Source organism: Lissotriton vulgaris, chromosome 2_2 (assembly GCF_964263255.1).
Source record: "Lissotriton vulgaris chromosome 2_2, aLisVul1.2, whole genome shotgun sequence".
Taxonomy (NCBI): domain Eukaryota; kingdom Metazoa; phylum Chordata; class Amphibia; order Caudata; family Salamandridae; genus Lissotriton; species Lissotriton vulgaris.
Window position 1 is genome coordinate 316,744,913 of NC_141688.1, and position 15,320 is coordinate 316,760,232.

The window sequence follows — 15,320 nt, forward strand, 5'->3', positions numbered from 1 at the left end:
ATCCCCCCCCATAGCACTGTGTCTTTCCCTCCAGACATCCACCAGTCCCAGTCTCACCATTTCTGCTTGCATTTGCTGCGCGGCTGCCGCCGGGCGCCGGGGGGGCCCCGCCGATCTATCTAGCTCCGGGCTAAAACTGAAGTTAAAGTCTCACCCCCCCCCCCCCCAAAGCATTTTATCCGAGGGCCACTCGGTACAGTGTCCCGCTACTGCCGCGTAGAAGTCAGGGGAGTCGTAATTCGGGCCATATACGTTCATGACCAGTAGGTTATGTCCCTTGCCCGTACATTTGCTCAGCACAAACCGTCCTTCCGGGTCTGCTCTCAGCAGTGTGAGGGATAACTTGGATTTAGGATTGACCCACGTGAGAACACCCCTAGCGTGTGAGGTGAAGCCTGCGTAAGTGGAGTTGCCCTGAAGCCCCCTATGTGTGAGCATCTTACTGGTGTTGGGTAAGTGCGTTTCTTGCAGCAGGGCCAGGTCTATGTGGTGTCTCTGGAGGTAGTGCAGCACCTTGCGGAGTTTGCGATAGTCATTTAATCCCCTCACATTCCATGTCAGAGCCTTAAAGGTCTCTGTGTCACTCAGTAAATCTCCGTGCAGTGTATCAGCCATTCACAGTGTAGTAACATCTCATGAGCACTTCAAGTACAAGTACCCCCCCCTGCCATATGCAGCATTTACCAATCACCCCTGTGGAGCGTAACATTTCAGAACACATTATGGACCCCCCCCCAACTTTTCCTGATCCCAGAACTGCCAACCCTTCCCACCTCCCACAGTCAACCAACCCCAACCTGGTGTAACCGAGTCCCCTGCATCCCTCCCCCCCACCCACTAACAATCCCATGCAGCACTTCCCCAACCAGGCTCAATCTGAGCCGTAACAGCTGAAAGCGCTAGGGCAGAGGTAGCCTACTTAATCCTTTTGCCGTCCACTGTCCTACCGGGACTTCCGTGCAATGTTTATAAGTTGCCCCTTCGCCAGCGCCCCATTAGTGTAGTCCAGCAACAATTGGTAAGCACAGTATTCCTCCAACCCGTCCGGACCCCCCAACCTTTCTGTTCTTGTCCCGTATCAGGCCCCTGAGCGGCCTTCCCTGCAGAGGGTCGCTGCTGTATCTTAAGCGCAGGCCCTTAGTGGCAGCAATTCAAAACAGTCAGATCTCACCCACATTACAGCATCCAGTAGACCAGCAACTTCAGCAGATTGCTCCGTATGTGTGTCTTCTGCTTATCCAAGTGGTGGGGGTGCCATGGGCGCATCCGTAGCTGCATCTCCAGGATGTGTCCCAGAAACCCCTCGTTTCATCAGTCCTGTTCCTCAAGGTCTTCATTGCCAGTTTGTTCCGCAGCACGCGCCTCCGGGCTCCCCCGGTTCTCCCTAATCCACACCTTCAGGGATTTTTGCACTTCTTTGGGGTCTGTGAAAAAGTGCGAGTGTCCCTGTCTGTTGATGCGCAGCCGTGCCGGGTATAACATGGCGTAGTCCAACCCAAGGTCCCTTAGTTGTTGTTTGTACGGGACGAATCGTCGCCTCTCCTCCTGCACTTTTGAGGTGAAATCAGGGTACAGTGATATGTCCATTCCCTCGTACTGTAGTTTCCCCTTCTCACAAGCAGCTCGGAGGGCAGCGTCCCTGTCCCTGTAATTTAGTAATTTCGCTATGATCGGTGTAGGATTTGCGCCCGGAGGAGGCCTTGGTCCAAGGGTGCGATGGGCGCGTTCCACTATAAACATTGGGGAAAAGGTGTCGTCTCCCAACATTGTCTTCAGTAGCTTCTCAACAAAGAGTTCCATTTTACCCGTTTGGGTCGACTCAGCCACTCCCGTCACGCGGATGTTGGAGCGCCTGGAACGCGCCTCCAAGTCCTCCGACTTCTCCTGGATTACCTGCAGCAGTCGTCCAAATTGTTTGCGGTCGGCATCCCACTCCGTCTGCGCCTCCTCCGCCTCTGTCAGTCTGCGCTCCGCCATGTCCAGCCGCTCCGCATGCTTGTCCACTCTTTCCGTCATACGGTCCATTCGATATGCCAGCGCATCTATCTTGTTGCCAATGGCCGACATGCCCTCCTGCAGTCCCTTCTCCATAGTCGTAAGCATCCTTTTTATTTCCGCACATAGCGAGGCACCCGGGTCGCTAGTTGCTCCCGGAGACTGGGCAGCCGGCTGTTCTGGCTCCTTCTGTCGTCGTTGTTCGAACGACAGTTTCGACTGCGTTCTGTCCCCCTTGCCCATTGTTGCGTTTCCCAGGCAGGCTGGGCACCTCGAGTATAAGGACAATGCGGGCTTCTAGCGCTCTGCGTGTGACCCCTCGCTGAGTGCTAGCCGTTACAGGGGGTCCGTGGGCCAGACAGCGTGGCTCGTGTGTCCTGGCGGGCTCCGCCCGGCCTGTAGGCCTTGATATGTGTCCGCCGGGGGGGTCACTCCCCAGCCCCACTAGCACTGCCCGGGTCCGCTGCGGAGCACAGCTCTTGTGAGAGGGGCCCTCAATGCTCCGGTAGCCTCTCACTCCCCGAACCGCACTCTGCGCCCTCTAATTGCTGGGGAGTCTGTCTGTTAGAGGGTCATGGACGAGTGTACCTTGCCGGGGTTCCGCTGGTGCCATGCGGTGCGTCACTGGCTTCGTAGCTGGGCCGGCGCCTCTCCCGTGGCGTCCATCGCCCCCAAGGTCTTTCTGTTGGTCCCCCCGTGTGTGCTTGATAAGCGCGGGGGAACTGGAAGGTCAGCCTCCGTCAGGTCCCGGTTGGCCCCGAGTCACCCACTCGGCGCAGCCGCACGTCGGGTGACGTATCTCGGCCCCGGCGCTCAGGAAAGGTCGGGATCCTGGCCTGGTCTTGCGTCCGCCTCGTTGACGAGCAAAAAGTGGGTTTCCGTGCCCGTTTCACTCCCAGACTTCAGTCGGAGGACCGTCGGGGGCAGGGTCGGCGATTCTTGCCGGTCTCGCTCGGTTTTCACCGCTGGGAAAGGATCTTTGGCGGATATTAGTCGGCGCCGGCTCGGAGCTTCGCTCTTACGCGTCCACCATTGACGCCGGCTAGCTCCGCCCCCGTCCAAATTAAATTTTTAAAAGAGCCAGCCGAAGTTCATCTACAATAACCCGTATTCAGAATCAGGATATCTTACAGGATATGTGCGAAGGGCGGCGAGGGTCTCGGGAGCCCTGTGCTCATGCGGCCATCTCGGATGCTCGCGAAGCTCCTCCCCCCAAGTTACGATCTTAATGTCGTCTCAATAGAATCGTAATCTTGCAAAACCAGCGTAGCTGCTGCAAATCGTTTGAATCACTCGTGCAGCTAGGAGACTGAATCGTTTATCGAATTGAGTGTAGTTTAGTTGCAGTCTCAATTCTGAAGAAATTCGTGACAACAGGCAAAACGGCAGTACCTACAGTGTTATATATTGATGTAACACGGATATTCCTGTGGGCCTGTTTTCATATATGTATGTATTTGTGCCTTATTCCTTGTGATAAATTCAATACTTTCATATACACACGTTCTTGTTTTCTTTCTTAAAACTTTCTTACATATTTTGAAATTTATATATGACTTAAAAGAAACTTAGTTTTTGAATTGATTTTCAACTTTGGGACCATTGATTTGTCCTTACAATTGAGTTTAATTAATTTGAATATAGATCAGAAACAAATTCCCTTGAAGGCACCTTTTACCTGTTCACTTACGTTTGCCCAAGCCCTCAAGGGTAGTTTGGGTTGCCCACTCATACAAACCTCAGTCTACATCAAGCAGAGGCTCCTTTTGCCACACATTTTATAGCGGTGGGGCCAAAAGTACATCTTCGGACCCTAACGCTTCCTCGTATAAGTGCAAAACGCAGCCCTCTCCCTTTAGACACTTCTATAGATGAGGATACAGAGGGAACAATTTTAAAGGTAGGGGTAAGAGCATGCCAACACGTAAGTCCCCTCCCCCAATAAGCAGTGACTTGCCTACACTCCCCCCCCCGATCATTTAACACCTGTTGGGGGAAGACTTCATCAATTTCTCCCTTTATGGCAATCCATAACATCAGACAAATGGGCATTAGACATTATCCAACATGGTTATTGCCTGGAGCCCACCAGCAATCCTCCTAGTATTCCAACTTGCATTCACAAACTCTCGTCCGAGCACCTGCAGCTCCTCAAACAAGAGGTACAAGCTCTTTCAACAAAAGGAGACATAGAACCAGTTCTGTTACAGTACCAAGGTTGAGGGGTGCACTCCATGTAACCCCTAAAAGGACGGCTCTTTAAGATCAATTTTTGATCTAAGGACATTAAATCTGTCCATACTTTCAGAACATTTCACATGGTCACCCTTCAACAAGTGCTACCACTGCTACAGCAAGGCGATTTTATGTCCACACTGGACTTAAAAGACTTTCACATTCCAGTTCACCCAGCAAATCACAAATATCTCATATTTGTGATAGCAGAAAACACTATCAATTCAAAGTACTCCCGTTCGGAGTAACCACTGCTCCCAGAGTGCTCACACAATGTCTAGCAGTAGTGGTGGCACATCCCAGAAGACAACAGATTCTTGTCTTCCCATACCTAGACGACTGGCTCCTCAAAGCCAGCACACACTAAAAGTGTTTACAACACACTCCGACTACATTAGACCTTTTCCAACAATTGGGTGTAACGGTCAAGTTGCAGAAGTCTCATCTTCAGCCTTCACAAATGCAGTCCTGTATGAGAGCGTCTCTAAATACTTGCACAGCTCTAGCCACTCCCAATGCAGCCAGAGTTCGAACTCTGCTTTTACAGTTTCAGGTCAGGACTTTCATGCAACTGTTAGGAATGATGCCATCATGCATTGCAATAGTGCCTCATGCAACATTACACATGCATCCTTTACACGAATGCTTAGCACATCAATGGAATCAGTCACAGGGTCAATTAACAGATCTAGTGTTGGTAGACTGTGTAGTATAAGTCTACACACGGTTGTTGATGTTAAATGGTTTATTAGCAGATAAGTAGATAAGATGATATAGCCCCACCAGGAGCATCCAGCATGATGCTCAGCCCAATGCCAACTGACAAACTCATCCCACAGAATCCCAACATTCTCTAGAGCGTCATAGCTGCAACATTCTACAAGCTGGACTGGTAGAGGAGAAAGCATGTATAAGATATAAACAAGATGCAAGAATACTACATTATCCCCTCTCTTCCACAATGAAAACAAAAAGGAAGGAACACTGGTCAGAAAGAACCAAAGAATTGAAAAACATACAAATGAAAAACATACAGAAGAACATACCTACAGAAAAACATACAGAAGAACATACCCACAGAAGAACATACCCAACCTCCTTGAAAAACATACAGAAGAACATACCCATCCTCTTTTCCATAAATAACAAAAGAAGGACAAGAACCAAACAAAAAGAAACAAGAAAGAGGAAAACTAAACTTGAAAATACCAATGACTAACCGACAAACACACCTACTGGCCAGACAGGCATGCAAGAAGGAAAGCCATGGTACAAGAACCAATTTACGAAATAGTCCAACTCTCAAAGATATATAATAATATACCACATAACGAGAGTGTGAACAATTTAAAAAAACACATGAGAATATGGATAAAATTACAACAATAAAAGATGTCAACATTACCCATCTTCCCACCAGAAAGATAATAATAACAATATAGATAGAAACATTTCCAGAAAAAAAACGAGAAAGCATGTATAAGATATAAACAAGATGCAAGAATACTACAGACTGCCGCACCCATCGCTCTCTGCAGTGGTGGAACACTCAAAACGTCTCAAAAGGGCATCTCTCCATCTACCCTGTTCCAAGGATCGTGCTAGCAGCAGACACATGTCTCACAGGTTGGTGCGCCCATCTACAGAATCTAACAAGTCTAGGTCTTTGGGACAACATGTACAAAACTCTCCACATCAACTATCTTGTGTTTCTAGCTGTGTATCTAGCACTGAAAGCTTTTCAGTCTCGCCTCAAAGGGAAAGTTGTCCTAGTCGGCACGGACAATATGACAACGATGTACTACGTACAAAAACAGGGGGGGGGGGGCATTCTCCTCAACTGTTACGCCTCTCTCAGATCATTTGGTGTCGGGCAATTCATCACAGAGTTCATCTTCTGGCAGATCACCTGCCAGGAGTGGATAATCAGATTGCCGACCTCCTAAGCAGAAGTCGGCAACAAATACATGAGTGGAAACTTCATCCCCAGTTTCTCCTTCCATACTTTTAAGAATGGGAATTCCCACAAATAGTTCTGTTCCCCACGTTGGACAACCCAAAATGCCCAAACTTTGCCTCCAGGTTCCCACACCCTCTCTCCGAAGGCAATGCCCAATGGATGACTTGGTCAAGGATATTTGTCTACGCTTTTCTGCCTCTCCCTCTCCTTTGATCTAGTTGGGAAGCTCTGGCAAACATCCTTCACATTAATTCTAGTGGCTCCCACTTGGACCAGTCAACCCTGGTTCACGACACTCTTAGAACTATCAGTAGTTTCACATCAAAACCTGCATCTCAATTCCACCCTTTTCACGCAGAACCATGGAGCAGTCAGACACCGAAACCCCAAGGAGCTCATTCTAGCGATTTGGCTTGTGAAGTCATAGTGTTCGGCTATCTCGATTTGCCCCCAGAGTGTATGTCCATTCTTAAGCAAGCAAGAAAGCCTATGACCAGAGCATGTTATGCAGCAAAGTGGAAAAATGTGTTATACAGTGTACCAACAACAATACTGATCCACTAGATTCCTCTACTCAAAATATAATTTGTTACGTTCTGCATTTACAGCGTGCTGGTCTAGCCTACACTTCCATTCAATTGCATTTTGCGGCAGTAGCCGCATATTTGCAAAACAGGCAACATCTGCCTTTGTTCAATGTTCTAGTAATTAAAGTCTTTATGGAGGGCCTTAAAAGTGTAACACAAGGTACCTCCAGCACCATTTTGGAATCTCAACATTGTGCTTACACAGCTCATGGGTCCACCTTTTGGCCATTACACAACTGTCCGCTACAGTTTATTTCATGAAAAGTTACCTTCCTCATTGCGATCATTTCATTGAGGAGAGTTGCTGAGCTACAAGCACTAACATTAGAAGAACCCTTCTTTCAACTTCATAAAGACAAAGTAGTTCTTCGCACCAACCCAAAATTCCTTTCCAAAGTGGTTCCTGCTTGTCATATCAACCAATCAGTTGAGTTGCCGGTGTTCTTTCCTCAAACTGATACCGTAACAGAAACCGCTCTTCATACTTTTGATATCAGAAGAGGGTTATTGTATTATATTGAAAGAACAAAGGATTTTCGAAAAACTAAAAAAGTTTGTTGCATTTGCTTCACCTCACAAAGGCAATCCCAGCTCTAAATCTGGTATTACAAAATAGATTTTTATATGCATTCAAACTTGCTACGCTAATACTAAAAAAAACGTTATACCTCCTAAAGCACATTCCACTCTTAAAATAGGAGCGTCTACTGCCTTTTTAGGTAACATCCCAATAGCTGACATTTGTATGGCAGCAACATGGTCCACACCACACACATTTACAAAAACACTACTGTGTAGGTGTGTTAGCACAACAACAAGCCAATGTAGGGCCTGCAATGCTAAAATACTTTTTCATACAGCTGCAACATCTACTGGTTAGCCACCATTTTGGAGAATACTGCTATGTGGTTTATGCAAAGCATGTGTATCTACAGCACACATGCCTCAAACGGATTATGCTACTTACCTAGTAAGCAACTGTTCTTAGCATGTAGAGCTGTAGATTCACATGCACCTGCCCTCCTTTTCGGGCACCTGTAGTTGCTGCAGTTTTCATTCTTTACTTTAAATATGCATGGACATCTCTGTACTACACTTACTTAGTCCACTATCACTGAAAGAAGGGGTCACCTTACCTCGTGACTGGGAAAGACTTCTTCGAAGGAAAAAAACCTGCAAACATCTGGACCCAACACTAGATGGCAGGAGTATGCAAAGCATGTAAATCTACAGCTTTACATGCCAAGAACAGATGCTTACTGGGTAAGTAGCATAATCATTCTAAACTTCACTCCCTACCGGGGCAGAAGGGGAAGCCTAGGTCAACCTTAATTACCTGTGTGGACAGTAGTGTATCCTGTACTCATTCTATTTCATTTCAATGCAGAATAATTGATTCCCTTTAATGTAATCATTTTCTGGTAGATTGGTTAGACTACTTGCTTTTATGTGGGATTCACATTTTGATATACTTTTTCAGTGACTCTGTTACGAACTGCCATCAATTAACATACACACTAAAGTGTGACCTTTAGTTATATCTTGCTCTTCTACATCTTACCATTTGATATCATGCTGACATTCTCTGGACTCCAGCTTCTCTCTCCCATGTAGTACTTCATTCACTGTTCTTAGATTTGTTTGTAATCCCTAATATTAGTTTAGCTTATATTTTTATCTCATATTTTTTGTATTTTAGTCACCAGTCATGTCTGTCTGCCCAATTTAGAAAATATGTCAGTACCTTATACTTCATGCCACAAAGATTTGAACTTGTCGTCTCCAGTCTTGTCTACGTTTCTACTTTTGCGATTGGTCTTCCATCTCCCCATATTTCACCATGTTCTTTTTCATGGCATCTGCTGAAGTGGTTCTTCTTATGCTTCTTTCCATTCTTTCTCGCTCCTATTCTGTGTTCTTCCACCTTCAATTCAGTTCTCTGCAGTCCCCCTGTGTACCCATGGGAGGCTCCACTTATTTCTTAATTTCTTTCATTGATTCTACTTGCATTATTCACTCCGCCTGCCAGTCTTCATTGTTCTTTTTCCTGTAATGTAGTATCACTTATTTCTATTCCTTTCCAGTCATTGTCAGTGAAGACTGGACAGTCGAGCACTCTTCTGCTTCAAGCTATTATTATTTAAAATCGTGTCTTCTCACATTTGAAATGTCCCGCTGACTCTTACTCTTAGCTTGTCCTTGCTTATCCTACTATTCCTATGTACTGCACACTGATACCTTTGGGTCATGTTAGCACTTTATAAAACTCTTCAAAAAATGAAATGCTCAATAGTCTGCTATTCTTTTCTTGTGCTGGCAGCTGGGCTGATGAGCAGAACCAGTGAAGGCTGAATGCCTTGAACGTCAGCTAAAATAGGTGATGCGGTTCTGCTGGCCTGTTTTGTTCACGTTCGCACGGCGATAACCTCCTTTCTAACTCTTGACGCTAGCAGGCTAGCTTTGATTACAATACTTGGATATTGTTGAACCTTTTAGAATAAGCAATTAGCAGAAAGGTGCTGGATGTCCTTATATGTATTTCCCTTCAGAAAGACTGTTATTTTAATAATACACTGCTATGGGATTTGTAGAGCGCATGGCGACCCGAAGATATCCCAGCGCTAGTTGGGAGAGGTGCACCTAAAGAACAGAGGAATGCCTCATTGAAGAAGAGCCAGGCTTTAAGGGCTTTTCCAAAGCGTAGTTCTTTGTCTGTTGCTTGAATGGCCAAGGCGAGAGAGTTCCTGAGCTTTTCTGCATTTAAGCTAAAGGATCGGCCTGCACTTCTGGCTCGCTTAACTCTGCGGACTGTAGCCAGACCGAGATGCCAGCATTGCAAGGGTCTGTTGGGGTTGTAAGGGCGAACACATTGGTGTAGAATTATCAACTTTCCATGTTCAGTTGCTTCATATTAAACACTGTGAATATATTCTATCACATTTGATTGTGACTTTGCAAAGGAAAATGACATATAACAAAGGTGAATTCTATTTTAATCACACATTTAATTTCTAAATGATTAACATTTGTAACTCAAAGGGGAATACCTAGATGAGAAAAGAGATTTTCTTTTTATAAGACCTCAACCTCTAACCTTCCTGTGGGGTCTCAAAGCCTTTGACAGGGCGCTCAGTAGTGAGCGTGCACTGTATTATGCTCACTTTGGGAATAATCAAAACCCTACAGTAACTGCACAGTGCCTTGTCATTAAATCACCGTAGGACCAGGAAGAATGCTTTCCAGAGCCACGCTGGGGACCTTTTCATTTCAAAAGCAGGGTGACCCAGACTTGCTGTGCCAGATGATATGTTTACTTTTGTAGTCTCCCCGCTTTGAATTACTTTTGAAAGGCTCCAGATTTCGCTCTTCGCTGTGCCCACTCCAGTCGACTGGCTTAGATTCACTCTTCCCTAAACCCTGAGAACGGTACTCCCTCTGCTCAGATCCTAGCAGGCCTCTTGATCTGTCCATGCATGGAAGACCCCGTTGAGTTCCTAGCTCTCATAAGCACTGTGACTCGCCCGGCTCCATCATAGTAGTGGCCTATCATTTGTCTCATTGTTTGAACGAGTTCCAAGGCGTCGATGGTTGTTTTGCCCAGCTGTGCTCTTCTTATTGTCCGTGTAGTACCATTTGCATCACCACGTGTCAAGTAGTGTACTGTGCATGGTTTTTCTACCACCACTTCCTCTTGGATTACTTTCTTCTCCGCTTTTTTCAGCCTCCGCTGGCTTAGCAGCTCCGCCAGCACTTGGCTGTGAGCCTTCATTGTGATTGTCGAATACGCTGCCTACTATCCATGATTAAAGTCTGGTAGGGTTGACTAGTGCCAGGGGGCTGCCTCTCTGCAACTAATTTATTTGAATACCACTTATGAGACGGTACGTCTTGGAGCCCTTCTATTGCTAATTACAGTTGATACATTTCTACCTGGAAAGTAATTTTTCGTATTTGTTTACGTAAGCTTAGTTTCTTATTATCTCATACGCTGTGACCCTAACTTTTTGGACCACTCTTGCAAACCTTTTGGTCTGTTCCTTCAAAGTACACAGGAGTTTTTATTCTAACATTGGTAAGTCTGATGCAAGTTCATTCCTCAATCATACAGACTGTTGTACACAAGGCCACATGCATTTGTTTTAGACCTGCTCTTAGATAATTTTGCATTGCCTATAAGCATAGAAAGAGCAAGAAAGTAAATTCATGTCTTTAGACTACCATGCATTGTTTTATTTCTATGTTTATTTTTTGAGGTCATATAACAGCACCGTTAGAACACCTCAAGCGTATCGGTTCGTACGTCCAGGCTATGGTGAAAGCACTTGGATGTGAAACCTCTGCTTCTCTACTCCTTATCCTTTACATTCCAGCTCTATGTGGTCATTACTCTTGATGCCCGATAGGTTTTTTAAGAGAAGTGCTCTAGTGCACACTGTTTGCTCACAATTTCCACTTTTTTCACCATCTCCGCCTGTCAGTCCAAATACTTTATATGATGGTTGATCCGTATGGTTGGAACTGAGATTCTAAAAGTTGTGTTTGGCATTTGTATAGTTTGATGCACCAGGTTACTGGAGCCCCTGTTTGTCACTTTGTATATGTTGTTGAAACAAGTCACTCACCACTAGGTCAACTGTGTGAGGTCCCTGTCCCCAGCATGAGGAGCCTGGGTTTATTCACCCAGCAGGCTGTTTATAAGGGTGTGGGTAATGGGAATAAGTGCCAGATAAGGCAGGCTGACCCCGACCTGCAAATAACCTGGTGTACTTGTTGCCTTGCAGGCAGTTTGAGAGGACCCAGCCAATCACGGGGATAATTATTGATCACTTTGTGGAGCGGCCTTTTCCCAGCACCGTGCCCATGCATCCCTGCAACTACAGGTGAGGAAAGGCGAGAGGAACAGCCCCTCCTCCCTTCTTGTATACCCATGTATTTACAGGTGAGGAAAGACAAAGAAAAGTGCACCACCCGAGCATGTTCAACTTGTACACTCGCATCTACATGAGAGAGGGTTGCAAAGCAACCCACAACACCACACCCATCTTAGCATGTACCTCCAAACTACAGTTGAGGAAATATAGTGTAACATCATCCACTCCATTCAAGCATCCATCATGTGCTGTCCTGATATTGCAGGTGAGGAGGAACACGACAAGAGGCCTCCACACGTCTCCTCTCCATTATTGTACCCCAGAAGCGATAGTCTTGGATAGATCGAGAAGCACCTCCTTGAATGTTTTGCACCTTCCTTATTTATTTATTTATTTTTGACATTTTTAAAGCGCACTGTTACCCGAAGGTGTCCTGGCGCTGAGTGATCACTAGTGCAAATGAACTGGTGCTCCGATTAGTGTGTAAAGAGCCATGTTTTAAGGGCTTTCCTGAACGAAAGCAAATCAGGAAGCTGTCTAAGGTTCGTGGCAGCGTATTCCAGGTCTTCGCCGCTTCCAGGGAGAAGCTCCTGCCTCCCCACCGGGCTTTTCTAACTCTTGGGACTACTACCAGCTCCTGTTCTGCTGACCTTAATGCTCTTACAGGCTTGTACCATTGGAAGAGCTTCATCATGCATTGGGGCCTAGGCCATGCAGAGCCTTAAAAATTATACAGAGCGTTTTAAAAATTATTCTTTTACGCACAGGTAACCAGTGTAACTTCACCAGATCTTGCGCTGCCGAGGCAAACTTGGGTGTGCCCGTAATCAGACAAGCTGCTGCATTCTGCAAAATTTGAAGTTTATTTAACAGCCCCTGTTGGGCGTTCAGCAGCAAGCTGTTACAATAATCTAGGCGGGACATCACCAGACCAGTGACCACTGTCTTCCTGTGTTCATCCGCCAGAAATGGTAGAACTTTCCGAATGGTTTTCAACACGTAGTGGGTGGCTGAGGACAGCACATTGATATGTGGCCTGAAGGATAGTGATTCATCCGTCACAATGCCCAGGTTTTTCATCTTTCCTCACCCCACTACTTAAATGTGACGAAAGAGCGAGAAACTGCCCCTCCACCTTCTACCCTCCTTAGGCCGCATCCCCATAGATTACATATATTCGAAGCATGTGTTGGTCTGCAATATATATGCTTAGCATACTCCTGCCATCTAGTGTTGAGCTCGGATGTTGAAGTTGTTTTTCTTCAATAACTCATTCGAGTCATGAGGTATAGTGACTCCTCCTAATCATCTGCTCTTTTGTTTGATTGTTTTTCTCTGCCATCGGGTTCAGATATATTTGTCAGAGCTTCAGCATCACAGCTTGGACATGGTTTAACTGACCCTTCGGTGACTGCTATACATCACACATTACCGGAAAAACATAGGAGGACCAGCCAACTGCTAAATTCCGAATTTTCACTCGCCCAGCCTCAGGCTTGGCTCGGCTCTGCTCCATCAATTCTTCGACTTCCCTCACTCAACACATGTGGAGTGATGGGCAAAATGCCCTTCAGTTTCTACCCCAAGTTCCAGGCATAGCACTCTAGGCAAGATCACCATCCAGTCTGCTACCTCTGTCTGTCTCCGGACCATGAGGAGGTGGGCACACATTACAGTGCAGGCACATGGAATGGAAGAGGCGTTGATATCTTCGGGGACCAGTGCAACTCTAAGAACAAATAGGCCTCAACGCAAAGACCCAAAACGACTGTGAGGAAGAGACAGAGGTCTGGGCCATCATCCCTATACTTCTTGCCAGCTGCAGTGAGGGGTTTGACTCCAACAAAGAAATGGAAGAAGTCCAGGATTTTGCTTTCATCGGGGCACGCGAGTAAGATGGCTAAAGGCACACAGACACATACCCAAGCTGAAGAGCAAACACAGGCTCATGGAACCCCACTGCCCTCGGACCATGGGGGAGTCCTGGATAAGGCAAAGGAGCAGACAACTTGTCCCTCCTTCCAAACAAGCCTTCAAGGCAACTAAAAAGGTGAGAGCACCTACTCCTTCGAAGTCTAAGCCTGATTTGGTGCGAGAGTCGAAAAAAGATGCATAACACCAAAGAAGCCTTCGGAGCCGAATGTGGGGCTGGGAATACCCAGAACACCTTCAGAAACTATGCCGCTGTTGGTGCCAAAAACACTCTCGGGTCCGAAGCCACAGTCGGCATTGACAGAGCCATGAGCCTCCAAGTGGCCATCACTTTCGAAAAAGCTGTCTGCAACAAAAACACCCTCGGCATCAAAGACTTTGGCAGTGCCGAAGGTAATACCAGCATTAAAAACAGCAAAGGACACACTGACCCCATTCCAACAAAATTTCAAGAACAACTTAATGCCAAGCAGAAGATCTTAGTCATAAATTCAGATATCAGCAAGTTGGTGCTGAGCCACCACACCCACCTACACACACATTGCCTAAACGAAAGAAGAAGACATTTGAGGAGGAGATTGTGGGGACTCAGCCACACGAGCCCTTACATAAAAAAACACAAGGACAGGGGCACCAGCCCCATTAATTTCCCATTTGACCCTCCACCTCCTCTACTACCTAATTCTCCAGTAGTACCTCTTCTTCCTCCTGCTCTCCCTCTTCCGGCAATGCCATCCACACCCCCTCCTTTACCAACCTCACCACAATACTCCTGTTGTGTTCATCCACATGTGTCACCCTCTACCTCCTCATTAGAGGAACTCCGCAATGGGGAAAACATAGACCCGTACTACATTCCTTAGTTACCAGATCCACAGGGTGATCCTGATACTCTGAATGAACCCTGGGAGGACATAATGTTGGCCCTCAGGGGGATACAGATCCTGATCTGTACCCTTCTAAATCTTCCCCACTTGAGGACACAACAGCATATCATGAGATACTACACAGGGCTGCTGAATAACATAAAGTTGATATGCATACAGTGGAAGATTTTCTTGTCGAGACACTGTCAAAAAGACAGGGAAGCCTCCAATTCTTACCCATGCTTAAGGACCTGCTCAGGCCCATGACTGACCTATTCAAGTAACCGTCAAATCACAGGTTTTAACACCTAGGGTTGATTAAAAAAAACTATAAAGCCTCACCAACAAGTCCAACATATGTTAACAGTGAGAAAACTAGCCAACTCTTAAGGGACAGCTGACGCACCTTCTACAGATAGGAAAGTAAGACATTTGATGCTGCAGGAAAACGAGTTGCAGGCGGCAAACCACCTTAGAATCGCTAACTAAGTGGAGCTCCTCTCCAGAAACAATCCGGCTCAGTGGGGCGAGATGCAGGAATTATTACAGCATCTTCCTAATCAGTATAAGCAGAGAGGAACAGAACCAGTTGAGGATAGCAAGGTCCTTCCTTAATGTGACAATCCAGTGTGCATTAGACTCTGCGGACACCAGGGCTAAGGAAGTCAACACTAGCATTGTTACCCGACGTCACATGCAGTTAAGGGTGTCTGGAGTTAAGCCTGACATCCAGCAATATCTACTCGATCTGCCTTTTGACGGAGAACACCTCTTTGGGCCTCAAGTGGAGGAAGTGTTAGAGAAGATTGAGAAGGACACTGCGCAAGCCATGGGTGCCAACAGAGAGGGTCCTTTCATAAGGGTCGGTACAGAG

General features: G+C 46.4%; 1 protein-coding gene across 9 annotated transcripts in view; it reads left to right on the plus strand.

Annotated features, from left to right (window-relative positions):
* ATG13 (autophagy related 13) overlaps positions 1–15,320 on the plus strand; it is a 391,361-nt gene that overhangs the window by 189,912 nt on the left and 186,129 nt on the right. For 6 of the 9 annotated variants that reach the window (XM_086959657.1, XM_086959658.1, XM_086959659.1 and 3 more), the window contains exon 9: positions 11,559–11,657. The exons of the other annotated variants lie outside the window; for them this stretch is intronic. In XM_086959657.1, the coding sequence (XP_086815783.1) occupies positions 11,559–11,657 (99 nt within the window). The remainder of the gene's footprint in view (positions 1–11,558; positions 11,658–15,320) is intronic. 9 annotated transcript variants of the gene reach the window in all.